Source organism: Calliphora vicina, chromosome 3 (assembly GCF_958450345.1).
Source record: "Calliphora vicina chromosome 3, idCalVici1.1, whole genome shotgun sequence".
Lineage (NCBI taxonomy): Eukaryota > Metazoa > Arthropoda > Insecta > Diptera > Calliphoridae > Calliphora > Calliphora vicina.
The window spans coordinates 279,117-297,088 of NC_088782.1; the positions used below are offsets into that span (position 1 = coordinate 279,117).

Sequence of the window (17,972 nt, forward strand, 5' to 3'; positions counted from 1 at the left end):
AGCTTTAGGTGTCAATTTACATAAAAGGAGTTTTATTTTCTGACGGGAAAAATAAAACTCATCAAATGACTTTTATTTTATGACGGAAAAAATAAAAGTCCTCAAATGAGTTTTTTTCTGACGGAAAAAATAAAAGTCCCCAAATGAGTTTTTTTTTATGACGGGTATTAAAAACTCCTTTTTTTTAAGAGTTTCATGCGAACTTTTATTTTTACGTTGAAAAATAACAGTTTTAGATGGATTTTTTTTTTAAAGTCACAAAATAACTGTTAAAAAAAAACTTTTTGATATCACTTCTAACCGTTACGGTCCCTGCTCGACAAAGCTGGAAATATTTACATATAGTATGTACTTGTACTTGTGTATCCAGCAAATATTTGGTAATGATTAGCAATTATATACCTTTCTACTATTGTACATACCGTTTGCATTACTTAGAAACAGTCGAATGATGACTTCTTAATATATATATATGGGGGATTTCATGTCAAGTGAACCAACTTTTGAAATCGATGTCTTCCGATCGGGATGAAATTTGCACCAAGGTTAGCTCTATTGGATAGTAACTCAGACACAATTTTTCAACAACATCGGTCGAGAACTCTCTGAGTAATAGGGGGTAAAATTTTGACAATTTGGTCAAACAGGGGTTTTTTCTTATCCATGTAACTTATTACCTATTGTTCTTAGCAAAATGTGTCCCAAATAGTATAGATAGCTATTTCTTCGATCTTTCGAAAAAAAATATTTAAAAAAAAAAATAAAAAATTTTTAATATTTTTTTTCCGAAATCAAAAACTTTTTTGACTTTTTTTTAAAATGGGTCCTTTTTTTTTTTTTTTTTTTTTTTTTTTTTCTTAAAATAAAGTTTAGATATTTTCCTTGAACACCTACTTGGTCGCTTAGTGGGATGCGAGTGGGATATCTATCAAAATAAATATTTTGTAACTCAAAACATAAAATTTTTGACTTTTTTTGCAAAATCAAAAACTTTGTTGACTTTTTTTTTCAAAATGGACCCTTTTTTAATCTTTTTTTTTAGGTCAAACAAAAGCTTAGATATTATCCTTGAAGACCCTTTTGGTCGCTTAGTGGGATGCGAGTGGGATATCTATCAAAATAAATATTTTTTAACTCAAGACTTACGATTTTTTTTCCAAATGGGCCCTTTTTTTAAAATTTTTTTTGTAGTCAAAAGAAAGCTTAGGTCCATTCCTTTAAGATATTTTTAGTCCCTTAGTGGGATGCGAGTGGGATATCTATCAAAATAAATATTTTGTAACGCAAGACATACAATTTTTTAAGTTTTTTTTGCAAAATCAAAATTTTTTTCCAATATGGGCCCTTTTTTAATTTTTTTGTTTGCTCAAAAGAAAGCCTAGGTCCATTCCTTTAAGATATTTTTAGTCCCTTAGTGGGATGCGAGTGGGATATCTATCAAAATAAATGTTTTAACACAAAAATTGTATGTCTTGAGTTACAAAACATTTATTTTGATATATATCCCACTCGCATCCCACTAAGCGATCAAAAACATCTTAAAGGAATAGGCCTAAGCTTTCTTTATAGCAAAAAAAAAAATACAAAAAGGGCCCATTTTAAAAAAAAGTCAAAAAAGTTTTTGATTTCGGAAAAAAAATATTAAAAATTTTTTATTTTTTTTTTTAAATATTTTTTTTCGAAAGATCGAAGAAATAGCTATCTATACTATTTGGGACACATTTTGCTAATAACAATAGGTAATAAGTTACATGGATAAGAAAAAACCCCTGTTTGACCAAATTGTCAAAATTTTACCCCCTATAACTCAGAGAGTTCTCGACCGATGTTGTTGAAAAATTGTGTCTGAGTTACTATCCAATAGAGCTAACCTTGGTGCAAATTTCATCCCGATCGGAAGACATCGATTTCAAAAGTTGGTTCACTTGACATGAAATGCCCCATATATATATATATATATATATATATATATATATACATACCTAGACCTAACTATAAATGAGTTACTAAAGTCATTACATGTACATAGTTTGTTTTAGTGATATTAAAGTAATGTCTTATTTATAAGCCGTACTTTTTTATTATTATATTTTAATAAGGTGATGTCATTGGAGGCAAGTACATCTTATAAATAAGTCATTACTTTATATTTTGAAGTTAAAATTTAAAAATAATAGTTTATATAAAAAAATTTGTATAAAACTAGCCAATCAAACAGTTTATAATTTGAATATAAATTAGTTATCGTACAAATAATTGAAGAAATTTTCAAAAATTAATCGATCACTCGAATAATAAAATAATATGAACTTTTTTTCGTTGAATGCTTCGCATATAACGACTTAAGAACAGATTACATTATTGTCCAACAAGTAAAATGAACAGTCAAAATTTTGTCACATTTGTATGAACATTTTAGTAATTTTTTGGAACATTAAAGAAAAAACATGCAAGTTAGGAATAAATTTATATGTAAAAAAGGCGTTTTACTTAATACGGATTGTGTATATGAAAAAATATTTGTTTTTATTTCTATAATTTAATTTTTATTATTATTTCTTTAATTTAAAAGAAATAATAAAATTTATTTATGAAATTATCACTGAACCTGAATTTTCCCAAATATTTAATTTACTGCTATTTTCTTATTTCCAACTGTATAATTATTTACTTTTTAATATTTATTGTTAATGACGTTCAAGTTTGTGTCAATTAAATCGTTTTTTTTTAAATATGCCCTGTTTTTCTTTATTTATAAAAAAATAAATTTACAAAAATTTAGGAATTAAACCACAATTCCTGTTTTTTTTGTTTTTTTTTGGTTTATTTAAATATATTTCTCCATATTTTTCTTGTGTGTTGACGTTGATTATTGTTTTTTATAAATTTATAAAAAATATTTGTATATATACATACATATGTACATATGTAGTATTTATTAACGGACGGTATACATATATATACTCGATTAAGAAGAGAAATTTCGTGAATTTTCATTTTACGATATTAAAAATAAGTTTTAATACAAAAAAAAAAAAAAAAAAAAACATGAATATAATTTTATTATTCCTACTCATCAGCAATTATTTTATTTTTTGTTCAGTTTTTGTCCAGAAAACAGAAATTGTTTCGCATTTTAAGCCTGTCTACCAAATGACAACAACAAAACAGAGATATTTATTCCATACTGTCAGACATACTACATACAAACAAACAAACAAACAAACTAACAAAACTGACAGGCTGACAGAAAGACAGACAAACGGATAAACGGACAGACCGAAAAACAAAATTAAATCAACCAACCAAGTCAGTAATTTTCTGTTGCTGTTGTTGTTGTTGCTGCTGCTGTTGTTCTTCTGGTACAATAACAATAACAATGACAACAACATCAACAGCAATTTTATTTTTATTATTTATATTGTTGTATATGAGTTAAAAATACACTTAGGTGTGAGTGTATCTGTGTGTGTTCAAGCATTTTGGAAATTTAGTCTCAAGTTCAAGGCCTTACGGATAACGTATACATTCGTACATATGTATATACATATGCACATACTGACGAACCGAATACATACACAAATATTTGCAAAGTCAATGTGTATCTATGTATGTATGCCTGTCTATGTGTTTGTTTGCGTATGTGACTTCGTCTATGGGAGAGTGTTGTTGTACATATGCACATACATACGTTGTTGTATATACATACATACATTCTATATACATTTTTTATTATGTTAAATACGGACGATATTGTCATACAACAACAGCAGGCTGCCAACAATCAGCAGCCAGTGTTTTAAATGCTTGCAAACACTTTTCCTTACGCCTTTCGGATAAGAATTAAAACGTTCAAAGATTTTTAATAAATCTTTTCAAATATTTCTCATAATCTAGCAAAGACTTGCTAATAATTTGCAATTACCAAATAGTTTACTTTTCAATTACTACTACATACCCTCCGCATTACATAGAAGTAGTCGTATAATGACTTATTTATTATCTGTTTATACATAACTTCCTACTTTCTAGTCATTGCCATGGGCACACTCTGTTTTTACTGACAACGGCTTCTGTGAGACCTTACTATAAATAAGTTATACCTATAAGTCATTACTTATAACTGGTTTTAGTGATATTAAAGTAATGACACAAGATTCAGAATTATGCATTTTAACTCATTACTTGGCAATGAAAGTTTTAGTAGGGAACAAATTAAAAAATTAAAAGAGTCAAGAAAATATCGAAATATATCGAAAATGTTGTTGTCAGGTTTGTGTTCAGCTGAGTCAATAACATGAATTGCAAGGGAGGTCCTACAAAACATTTATATTTATTGGATATTGTTTTAATGCTTAACATGTTTTGTGAACTTTTTATTATTAAATTAATATTTTTTTTCTAAGATAGTACAAAATTAAACATAAATCAGTTCATATTAATATACAATTATACAATATTGGGCATGACATTAATATGTATACCTTAAATTTTTTTTAATTTTTTTTTAGTTTTTATATATCAACCTACATATGTAAATAATGTTAGCATTCAAATTTCGATTTAAATTATTAATTTTTCATAAAAATTCCACTAAATTTCAGTATTAAACCGTATGAATAGCGATGTGATCATATTATATATCGTTTGATCATATGTATATTTTTGAAATGAAATTGATTTATTTATAACTAGAAGGAAATTAAAGGAAAAGAAACTGTAACAAACTATAACAAAATTTACATTTATTCAAATTACTTCAGAAGACATAGATGTGTTTTAAGTTGACATTGAATTCATTCCTCAACATCTCTGTGATGAGTTAAAAGCAGGCATTTATTTTGCGCATTTATTTGTTTTATTAGTTTTACTTTTTTTTTTTTTTTTCTGATTGTGATAAATTGGGAATTGGGGAGAGCGTTATTTTGTTTTGTTTGGGGATACAGAGCAGAAAAAGCGGGAATGAGTTTTTTTTTTTAAATAATTTTTGTGTGTTTGTAGGTTTAAGAGTATTTAGTATTACACTTCCCTCTTTTTATCAATGACGGTTGCTGCTGCTATTCTTTTATTTAAATTTAAATTTATATTTTTGTTTATATTTGCTTCTTATAGAGAACCCTCTTTGTTTATTATGGAAATAGCAACAATAACAACAATTATAGAATTTACCACTACTATAACACAAAATTTGTGATGTAGTTCCTCATTTAACTTGCGGATCTTTATTATTATTCGCATAAACATCGTATGGATCATTTAAGAATCTTTGTGTGTGTGTTTCTATATACTAAATTACAATTTATAGCACTTCCTGATAAACACAATGATACAAATGATATAGAAATTGTATATAAGAATTTCTTTTTGTTGATTTTTGTTTTATTAAATTCTTTTTTTTTTTTTTGGTTTGTTTTTAATAAATATAAATTTATGACTTTATGTCTGATTGTTTGTCAGTCTGTCTGGTTTTTATTACATTATGTACATTCTCATATATGGATTTACATACATACATACATACATACATACATACATACATACATACATACATACATACATACATACATACATACATACATACATACATACATACATACATACATACATACATACATACATACATACATACATACATACATACATACATACATACATACATACATACAAATGTACGTAAGTATATACCATGTATATATGTACATGTAGATTTTCGTTTACTCTGGGTTTTTGTGTCATTTGTTAATTTTTTTTTGGGGGAATTTAAGAACAAGGCGAATATTAATATAATAATATGAAATAAATTTGTTATATTGTATAATTTTTTATGAAAAATCTTTGTGTTAATTAATAACATTAATTTTAAAAATTGTATTAAATAATTACCAAATATTAATCATTCCTACATATGTATGGAAAGAATAAATTAAAATTTTAAATACGATTTATATATTTCATAATTTTGAACTCTATCTGTATATCTTGTTCGAAAAATGTTATTTACTATACCCTTTTCACCATGAGTGGTAATAATACTTTTTTTTAAATTATTTTTATCTTTAAAATTTCTATTCTATGCAACAAACTAAGAGTAAAATTAAAATTTAAGATAAATTATAATAACTTAAAATAATAATTATTTGAGCGTAAGGTGTTGTTTTATAAACATTTTGTTCAATATTTCGCTGCATCAATGTAAGTTAAATTTATTAATTTACCCAAAAGATGTTTATATGTTTATATTACATACATATACATACATATTTACCGTTTTATTTAAATTCCTTTCAAATAATATATCCTTTCTTAATTTTTAAAGCAAAAGCCCTAAATTCTCTTCTGTTTTGTTTGCTCTTTTGATGAGATGAGTTTGAGATGAAACAAATCCCATTATTCATACGCCTCCTTGCATTACATTTGAGATTTGGTTGCCTATTGTTGTTGTTTCTATTCCCGTTTTTGTAAATGTCATTTAATTTGTTATGATGAGTGATTGTGTGTTTGTGTTGTTTTGGCAGTGAAAGTGAATTGAATTGTTTTTATTATTAAAGCTTTTTGTTCTTTTTCATGTTCTTCTTGTCTAATCTATTCATTCACTCTCTTATTTTATTTATTTTTTACATTGTTTTTGTATTTCTACATTTTGTTTTAGTTTGTGGTAAGTATTTAGTTGTGTTTCGTACTCACTTTGTGTTGTTTGAGTGTATTGTTAGGTATCGTTATAGTTCTCTTGTTGTAAAATTTACATACATTTCTACACTATTGTTGTTGTTGTGGTTTTTGCTTTTACTTACATGAACATAAACACAAACACATACACAGTCTAGCAATGAGCTAAATTCACTACACAAAGACAGCAGCAGAAATGAAAGAAAAACAAAATATTATAAAAAGTATTCAACAATTCCCAACCTACCTCAAGTTATTCTATGTTGTGTGTTTGTTTTTATTTTATTTTTTAGACGTTTGTACTTTATTATTAGTTTTTTTTCTCTAGTTCTTGTTTCTTCTGCCTTCTCTTTGTTTTCTGTGTGTGACTGACTGACTGCCTGCCTATGCATGATATTTAGTATAATTTTTGCTTTTATTTTGTTTATTGTTGGCTTAAATTTGAATTTAGTTTTTGGATATTTTTCTGATTTGGTGTATAAAAGGTAAAAAATATAAATATGTAGTGTTTATAATTTTATTCGAAACAAGGTTTGGTTTAGTCTATTACGCGATTTCCGTAGTCTTTTTATGCTTGTATGGTCATATGTATGGCTGTGCTCGTCGGGGTAATAAAACTAAGACTCTTTTTATACCCTTCAGCTTCGTGAGAAGGGTATATATAAGTTTGTCATTCCGTTTGTAATTTCTACATTTTTCATTTCCGACCCTATAAAGTATATATATTCTGGATCCTTATAGATAGTGGAGTCGATTAAGCCATGTCTGTCTGTCTGTCTGTCTGTCTGTCTGTCTGTCTGTCTGTCTGTCTGTCTGTCTGTCTGTCTGTCTGTCTGTCTGTCTGTCTGTCTGTCTGTCTGTCTGTCTGTCTGTCTGTCTGTCTGTCTGTCTGTCTGTCTGTCTGTCTGTCTGTCTGTCTGTCTGTCTGTCTGTCTGTCTGTCTGTCTGTCTGTCTGTCTGTCTGTCTGTCTGTCTGTCTGTCTGTCTGTCTGTCTGTCTGTCTGTCTGTCTGTCTGTCTGTCTGTCTGTCTGTCTGTCTGTCTGTCTGTCTGTCTGTCTGTCTGTCCGTCTGTCTGTCTGTTGAAATCAGTTTTCTGAAGACCCCAGATATCTTCGGGATCCAAATCTTCAATAATTCTGTCAGACATGCTTTCGAGAATTTTGCTATTTAAAATCAGCAAAATCGGTCCACAAATGGCTGAGATATGAGGAAAAAACCAAGACAACCTCGATTTTTTACCTATTTTTTTTACCTATATCTGGATTACTAAGACATTAATATAGACAATATGGATATCTAATAATAGATATTTCAAAGACATTTGCAACGACGTATATAAGACCATAGTAAGTTGGACCTACAATGGGTCAAAATCGGGAAAAAAATTTTAACCCGAATTTTTTTTTAAAAAAAAAAAATTTAAAAAACAAAAAAAAATTTTAAAATTTAAAAAAAAAAATTTTAAAATTTAAAATTTAAAAAAAAAAATTTTAAAATTTAAAAAAAAAAATTTTAAATTTAAAAAATTTAAAATAACAATCGAAAAATTTTTTTTTCCAAAAAATTAAAAAAACTGGAAAAAAAAATAAATTTAGTTTACCTAAAAATATTTAAAATTTTGAAGTATAATTTGGTGAAGGGTATATAAGATTCGGCACAGCCGAATATAGCACTCTTACTTGTTTTTTTTTGATTATCCCAACAGTTAAGCAAGTAGTTAGTCAATGTATCCCTTATAGACAGTAATTGTCACTAATGTCTGATCACTTGGCTGACCCCAATTTGTATAGTTTGGGTCATTTGACACATATGTGCTCTTTGTTCAAAGAAAAGTCAAATGGTTACTTTATACATCTCATGTAAACTAGCATAATGACAATTGTCGCTTAAGTGTCTCTATGTATTCTAGAGTGTAGGTACTTTAAACGTTTATTTTTTTTTGCGAGTAATTCGTACAAATTAGTTTTATACAAATTGTGTTGATGTAATTCTCGTACTGTTTATTTTATGTTTGCTTAATTATACTGACATCCCATGTAATCTAGCGTGAATCCAATTGTCACTTTAGTGCCTCTAAGTAAACTAGGGTGACGTTTATTTTGTATAGCGCTTTAGAATGGAGTTATTTTACCCACCATAAGTAATAAATTGGAAAGTAGTCCGATGAAGACTGTCTAGGACACTATTTGAGGTCAATTAGATTAGTTGTGCACTTAATCGTGTAACCAGTTACGTAGCTAGTAACTTATTCATTGTAAACAGAAGGGGTCACGTAACTACTTATGTAACTAGTTATCAGCTTATGTTATAGGTAAAAACACTAGTTCGGGACAGTCACCAAGAACAGCTGGGATATGTATGTATGTATACTAAATTATGAACTAAAAACAGCAGCATTTGGATTCTCTTGACATCATTTTCCAACATTTTTTTATTTCGTTCTGTTCAGTTTACATCGCTGTTTTAAACTTCTGTGCAGTAATTTAGAGCATTTATGTAGTTCAGTGTGTGTTGGCTAGTGTTTAAATGGTGGGGTTTACGGAAATCCATAAACTGTATATAGAACATAAAGTATTTTAAAAATGGAGACAAGGATATGTAGGCAATTTGAAAATTGATACAGTATTTTTTGAAAATAATAGCTTACAAAAATTTGAATTTATTTTGTTATCTAATTTACCAAATGAATTATTTTCATAACAATGGTTAAACTAAATGCGGTAATTTCAAATTTAATAGTGTGGGCTTTAGATGACGAAATCTGCAATTTAAGTAATTTACATAATTAGTCATCAAAATATGTTTTTTAGAAATATTTAAGGGTTATAAGTAGTAATAATATTGTAATAATTGTCTAAATGTCGATTTAGAAATGTCCGTCTACCCGCCTGTATAACTTATAAATATGAATGATACATCAATAATTCGGGTATGATCTAAGAAAGTTCCTGTTAAAAATCTACAAAATCGGTCAATAAATGGCTGAGTTACGACGAAAAAAAAATACGTTCTAGACATACCTATTTCATTATAAATTATTAAACACCCCATTTTCACTAAATATCCGCTATTGTGCTATCACATATTAAATCGACTCTCATACATATTTACGATTAGACATACTACATATTCAAATACATACATATGTATGTATCTACATATTTATAGCAGATATAAATAATTTTTCTTGTGAAATACCAAAAATTTGCCTATGAACTTTAAGTTGGCTAAGCACATAAATTTCGTTTAAATTCTGGTAAGAAAAAAACTCTAAAAAGACACACTATAATTTAAGCCTGCAATACATATTTTCCCACAATTCTTACGAAAATAAAGGTGTTTGTTGGCAGATATATACAGTGGACATGCAACAAAGAGTATATTTAAAAGTGTTTGTAAGCATATTTTCTATACATAAATACATATTTCGTTTTGGCTGTTTTCAAAGATGTTTGGAAAAGTTTAAATGTTACCAACCAAACCAACATGTGATAAAATAATAATAATAATAAACCTTAAAACTGAGTATTAAAACTAAACAGAGTGTATATTTATCAATACGGAGAGTAGCTCATTCAAAAGAGAGAAAAAAGAGACCTTAACAAACTACTGCTTATATGAATGAAGTATTTAAAACTCGCTAAAAATCAAGCTTAAAAACAAGAAATGGTCGTGTTATAAAGAAAGAAAAAAAAAACAAAAACCAATAATAAAAGGGAGATTAAACATTTAAAAATTCTACGTATTTTTATATAAAAAAAAAACAGAAGTCGAAGATGAAGATGCAAGAAAAACTATTAGACCATGCTAAAAAGAGCTCTACTAATACTTATGCCAAAATTAACTTATACACATACACACGTAAACATACGGAAATGAGCATAACAAGAGAATTGAAATGGTGGAACAAATCAACAACTACAACAACAACAAAATTCACCAAAGAGGCAATCAAAATAAAATGTTGAGTCAACCAGTTTTGCGCGCCCATTAAAATCTACGACAAAAAAATTTAAAATTTTCTTTAAAATTGTCTGTTGTTTTGATTTCAGAAAATCCTAAAAACTCTTCAATAGATTTTGTTAGTTGGTCTCTGGTAGAAGTTTTATTTTTGGTATTCATGTTAGCATGTGCATGAGTGTATGTGTGTGTGTGTGTTTGTAATTGTATTTGTTTTCAGGCTATAAAATGTGTGAGCGTTTCTTTTTAGCAAAATGCCTTCTTTTTCATGGTAGCTTGTTGTTGGTTTTGTTTTGTTTTTTTTTTTGCATTTGTTTGTTTTGCTGTTGAAATTTATGGCAAATATACCGGGGTACGACGACTACTACTACTACTAACTGCCTTTAAAATCGATAAAATTGTTGAGGTGGGTTAGGAAACTGTTACACAGCTAAGAAAAAAAAACTGTTTAATGTTTTTATTTAACAAATACAGACATACATATGTACATGAAAAGACATTTAAACGCATACAGAGACTTACGTTTAACTTCATGAAAATAGAGAACTTTATTGAGTTGAGTTGTTTTTGGAATAGACAGTAATAATAATAATAATAATGAATCTATCAACTTTTAGTTTCGGCGGATATTACAAATTTCGTTTTAAAATGGAATTTATTTTTGAAGCTAAAACAACCAATTGCGAAAAAGAAATGTGAAGTTGACCCTTATTACAATATTGTCATTATATTTTCTTTAAAAAACATAATTTAGGGAAGTCTTGTCTAGCCCTATTATACATAATTAAATTTTGATGTCCACTATAAAGATGCATTTAAATTTACCAATATGTCAATATAAGTCCATACATTCAATTTCTCCAATATGCTTTATTTATCGTTTAGAATATTTGCAATATGCTCTAAGTGAATTGCCAAAATCAAGAATCAGAGAGGCTAACAGTAAATTCTAAATGATAATTTTCAACTAAATAATCTAATTATAAAATCCTGCAGAAATATTATAATCAAAAGGTTTTTTTTCTTTTTTTGAACTTGTTTTAAAATATTTCTTGTATCGCCTTACATTAACCCTCCCATTATTATTTATAATTGATGAATCGATTACTTAGTTCCTAAAACATTTTTCTTGAGTGTATGAGTTTTAATTTCCTTTTACCTATTTTATAGTTTTTGTTTTCTCCTGTCGCTCGTTGCAGTTAATAATAATTTCTTCGGTGTTCTATATTCAAAATATGGTAATTTTGCTGCTGCTGTTGTTGTTATTGTAATTTCATAAGAATTTCCTTTTTTGTGCTGTAAGGGAAATTTCTCATTGGTTTGTTTTGTTGTGTTTTGTTGTTGTTGCTGTAGTTTTTATTGCTATAAAATACCGGAAATTGTAAAACTGAAGTTGATTAAAAAGTGCATGTATGCTTTAACTGCTGTTGCCAACAATGACAGCAGCAACTACAAGTACAACAGCAGCAACAACAACTACTGCTACCTCTGGTTTAAATGCATCTGATGTGGATGGTTTTGTGTTTGTTGTTTTTGTTGTAGTTGGGTGAGAATGTTGATGGCCTAAATTATGGCATCACATGACATATAATGTTTGCCTTGTATTACCAACTGCATTTACACACACACACTAAAATAAACTCTGACACAACACACTTACACATGCATATACATACATACATGTATATTATATATATTTGTGTATATGTATGCATTTGAATGTGTATTAACATGGCACATGTCATGCAATGCCTTCCTTCCGCATTGACCCAGATTTTATAAAAAAGTACTTTTTTTTGCTTTTTATGCACAACTTGTTGTTGTTTTTATAGTTCATGTCGGTCATTGTAAAAAAAGTATAAGAAAAAAAATTGAAAATATGTTGCTGTAAGGGTTGCATGTAGGTGAACTTTTAAGTATGTTGCAGCAGCAATCAGCAAAATAAAGAAGAAATAACAACAAACAAAAAAAAAAAGAACGTTAAATAAAAACCATGCTAACAAATTTAACCTAATGCTGATGACGATGTGGGTTTCTATTTTATTAGATCGTACATACGTAACGTATGACCGAGTCGAGTTCCTTAAAACTTTAAACCATGAAAAAAGCAAGACAATTTTAAGATAAAATTAAGAAAGTGATTAAAAACAAGTGCTATAATTGGTTGATCCTTCCCTCCCCTAAGGATCAAAACAAATTTTTGAAAACAATAGAATTTGCTTTAAATAATATTTTTATCGAAATTTTCAGCTAGAATATGAGAAATTACTGCATTTTCTGAAGAAAATAAAATGCCTTAAAGTTGTGGGATGTTTAATTATGTTTAATGATATTGTTTATGTTTCAGATGTGATTGATTCATCTTGAAAGATGGTTCAATATAGGGCTGTTATAAAAAATGTGATAAAATTAATTACTTAATGCAATTTATTATAAAATATCAACATATTTATGCAATAAAGGCTAAAATTTGCGTCATGTACAATTTTATAATATTTAATATTTTTAAGAACATGTTCTTATTCTGAATGAAAAAAGTTTGGGAAAAAAGTCATGTTCGATTCATAATATTTTTAAAAAATTCATTCCAATTATGTACGTTTTGTTAAAAACAAAATTAAAAAGTATGTTTTTTAACGATAATATTTTAATTGAATGTTTTTAATGCTGATCTTAATATATAAACAAATTATACATTGAAGTTAAATATTATTTTTTTCGTTTTATTCTAGTGTCGTACATTAACGAAATTAAAAAAAACTTTGCTAACTTGATTGTTTCTAGAAGATTTCAACCCAAATATTATAAAAATACAAAAAACCCAATTTTTGGAAAAATGTGAAAAAGTAGCTTTTGTTCTGCGACCAATTAATAATGTAATTTTAATTAATAACATTAAATAAATTTAAAAAAATGTTTGTGAAAGAGGAGAAACATTTTTGGTTTTATTGAAAATTTATTTTCTACCAAACATTTGATTCCAAAATTTAATAGTACTTCATTACAAATATAGGAATTTTTAAAGTCATGCAAAAAGGACACTCACATTCATTTCACCAATGATAAAAATTTCCTTAGGAATGAATTTTAATAATTTTTAATAAATCGTTTTTTTTTATAATCACAAAATTTTTACCTCATATCGTAAAATTTTCAAATAAAAGAGAAATACTTTTTTTAAAATACTTAATTATTTCACATTTTGTTAAAATTTTAATGATAAACATTTAAGATTATCAATATTTCGTGAATTTTTTCCACTTGTTCGTTTTTTCTTTTTGATTTGAATTTTAAATGAGGAAAATTTAATAAATTGTTGAAACCTTAAGCAAGGAATGTTTATTATGGAAAATTTTAATAAAAACGTTTTGATGAAAAGTTTTTAAATCAAGTATTATACAAAAAAATCTTCCCTTTTGCGCAATAAATAATTTATAATTTGTTCGAAGATTCTGTAATTTGAAGACGTTTTATTATCTACTTACAATATCTCTTCATCAATGATTTCTTATAGGCCGCTTTACGTTCCTCCGGCTTCAAACGTCTGCTTGCCTCATGATGATGATGGTGGTGGTGATGATGATGGGGATGATCATTAACACCCGAACCTGAATCATCTGATTCCGTACCCGAATAGGTGCGTGCACGATTTTTGGCAAGTTTTGTGGGTAAAGATAGATCCAAAGGGACCTCATCATCGAAATCTTCATCTTCACTGTGATAGTGGTCCGACGGAGGTTGTTCCTCCATTTGCTTGTCGAGGATTTCCGATGATGAACGTTCTTGGGAGAGGGAATCTTCCTCCTCCCGACTGGTAATAACCGAACGTCTGTTTTGCTGCTCCATTTCGTTGCCATTGTTGTTATCCTTGTGATGAGGATGATGGGGCTGTGGCGACTGCTGTTGGTGGTGATCGCTATGCACGTTATGGCGAGAGGCGGGAGGATGTTGTCGGAGGTGGTTGTAGAGTACGGTAAATTGTTGACGACAATTTTGACTGTTGGCTGTTGTCGTGGGTGAGTGTTGGGGAGAGGGTGTCTGTGGATTTAAGGAATTTGCCGATAGAGCTGGTGACGTAGAGGGAGTGGGATTCGTGGGTAAAGTTGTTGATTGCTGTTGACGATATTCATGGTCATGGCTTAATCTCTCCTCTAACTCCTCGTCCTGTTCTTCTTCCCCTTGTGGCGATCCTTTATGTATGGCACTTGTCGTTTGATTATTGGTGGCGGCTGTACGTTGTGTTTCCAAATCATCGTCCTCTTCTGACATTTGACTTTGTGTTTGAGACCATTCCGGAGTTTCGACTTTGCTTTGTTGAGGTGAACAAGTGGATCGATTACTGCAGCTACTTTGTGTTGAGTCCATGTTGCAGGGAAGTTTTTGCATGTTAAGGTCTCTATCGTCGCCGGGTGAGGATAAGGGCGAAGAGGCCGTAGTGGGATGTGATGATATCGAGGCTGTGGGTGATGCTAAAGGTGATTGCAGATTATTAGCGGGTGGTGAAGGTGACGGTGATTGGGTGGTAGGATTTACAAATGTATGAGCATTTGCTGCCACCAAATGTTGCACCATAATCATGTTGATTTTGTTGTTGATGTTGCAGGGTTTGGTTTAATTATTGTATTTAACTAAAATATGTATTTTTACTATTCTGTTAATTATTTAATCATGTTCAAAAATTTTCTATTACTTAAGGTATAAATTTTGCAAAATATTTTTTTATTTATAAATATTTTTTGGTAACCTGAGACCACTTTTCAAATTTGTCAATTTTGAATTAAAATTTAGTTAAATTGTTGCTGTTGTTTTTGTTGTTGTTGTTAAATTTTGTTAAATTATAAATTGAGGTAATTTTTATTTTGTACATTTAATTTAACGGACGATATAATTTTTGTTCCAAAGTAGGGAGTTTTTATTTTTTTTTTTAAATTTTCATGAAATCCAAACAGTTTGTTTTAATTTTTAATAACTTTGTCAAATTTAGATTTTTAAAACCTTTTTTAGTTGTTTTTGGAATGACACTTTATTTTTGTATTTTTTTTAAACTTCTTTGCATAGCATGTAGAATAAATAGATTTTTTCTGTGAATTTTTAAATCCAAAACACTGTAAATGTTGTATCCGTTTCCGTTAGATCCATTTTATATTTAAATATTTTGTGTAAATAAATATTTGTTTAAAAACTTTGTTTAAATCTATGTGTTTTATTAATTTTAATACAATATTTTTCTTTTTGTTGTTTGTTAGAAATATTTTGTTGTATTAATATTTTTTTGTTGGTTTTCGCTTCGAACGTTTCAACACAAACGTCGTTTATCTCTTACGGTATCAGCGAAACTGAAATTTGTAGTTTTTGAAATAAGTTGATTACGGTTGAAGTGGCTGCGACTCGATATAATTTTTTGTGTATTTTTTTTTATTTTTTTCTGTTTTTTGCTTTCTGTGTTGTGTATTTGTTTTTTTTGAATTATTTGTTGTTGTTATGTGTGTTGTTTGGCAGTGAGTACGTATAAGCATGCGCTGCCGTTGTTGTAGCTGTTGTTAGTGTTATTATTGCTACTGCCGTTTGCTGTTGCTGATGGTGTTGTTGATGGTGCTGGTGCTTTAGCAGCCTTATTGACTGACTGATAGACTGGTTGGTTGGTTTATTGGTTTGTTGAGGCTGTCACTTTTGTTGCCTCTATGTTTGTTGTTAGTGTTTTAAGGGCGCTGGAGGATATTTTTGGCTGTTGTTCTTAAACTGACATTAGTTTTATAAAATTAACTTTTTCCCCAACAGCAACATAAACGTTTACGTACGTTCATATAGCTTATTACTGTTATACTCATGTGATTTGATTAGCGTCAAATTTTGTTTAACAAACCGTCGTGTATGTAAAAGCGATGACGACTGTTTGGCTGCAAACACACAACAAACACGAAAGTAGGCGAAAATACAACGTTTCACAGCTCACAACGAATATCGCAGTTGTAGAAGTAGAAAAAATACACAAAAAACATTTAGCAACAACATCAGCCATCCATCCATCCAGCCAGCAATCATACCGTACAAATAATGTTGTTTGCTTGCTTCTCGTACATGAAGAACAACACCAACCATACAAACAATACGAAAAGAGAAAAATAGATAACACACAGATACTCTTACTCAAAATCAATCATACAAACACACTCGCACTCACATACATCTTAACATTTTACTCTATCTCTCTCTCTATTTTTGTGTTTTGCTCCCATATTTGAATCCCCCACTCACACACAGATCCCCCCACTTCTTTATTTATTTACAAATAATTTTCACTCTCACTTATAATTGTTTATGTTTTTTTTCTGCCTCAAAATGTGTGAGTGAATGTTATGTATGTATGTATGTATGTGTGTGAGTATGTTCGACTTCTCTCTCATGCGCATTTGCATTCAAAACTTGTGTGCTAATAACAAAACAAAACAACAAACAAAATAAATTAAAAAAAAAGAAAATACAATTTTTTATTGTTGCCAAAATAAACGGTGTATACAAATACATATTCCTCATACAAGAAATAAATAATCTACATAAAATAAAAAGAAAGAAAAAATCAAAACAAATACTTTGTTTTTGATGTGTTTTAACGCAAGCGTTGAATATTGTTCAACACGACCCAGACCCACTGTATGGAGTGTCTAATTCTGGTACGCACGGTTTTTGGTTTTGTTGGTCGTTCGGTTCGGTTAAATAAATGAATACAACATTTTTCATCTGGCCCTACTCTACGTGAGGGCTACATTCTGATTTCTTTTGGCAGATGGTTGAAAGGCGAATATTGCAGACGAAATCTGACTAGTGATACGTTTCCATACGTTTCCCGAAGAATAGGTAATATAACCTGAAATATAACCTGTTATATAAAAAATCGTGGCATTACATAAATATGTAATATAAAAGTAATTTTAAAAATTATAAATAGAAATTTAAATGAAAAATAACACATATTTATAGATTTTTAGTAATCATTATTCGAACTCTTTATTTTTTATAATTTGAAAGTTAATTTTAATTGGGCTTAAGTTCATTTTTATTATAATTTATTTGTAATAATTCAAGGAATATCACTGAATATTAAAATTTTAGACAATTATATTATAATACACCAGGTTTTGCCATATTTTTTTAATCCAAATAGACAAAAAACCTAGAAAACCCTAGTATTTACTATTGAACAGTTTGGCAAGATCTGGAACAACACAATTATTGGTTAGATTTCTGCATTTTACAGCTTATGCTTGTGGTTATTGAATTTAAATTAATTTAGAAAATTCTTTACCTCAGATATTAAACAAAAAGGTAATAGTTAGAAATATGTATT

At 28.7% G+C, this 17,972-nt stretch overlaps 1 protein-coding gene across 1 annotated transcript in view; it reads right to left on the reverse strand.

Moving 5' to 3' along the window:
* The window catches only part of Eip74EF (Ecdysone-induced protein E74), a 40,053-nt gene extending 24,708 nt beyond the window's left edge, over positions 1-15,345 (reverse strand). Inside the window, exon 1 of the mRNA XM_065502763.1 lies at positions 14,113-15,345. Coding sequence (XP_065358835.1) covers positions 14,113-15,205 — 1,093 coding nt within the window. The 5' untranslated portion in view covers positions 15,206-15,345. The remainder of the gene's footprint in view (positions 1-14,112) is intronic.
* Positions 15,346-17,972: the final 2,627 nt, after the last annotated feature.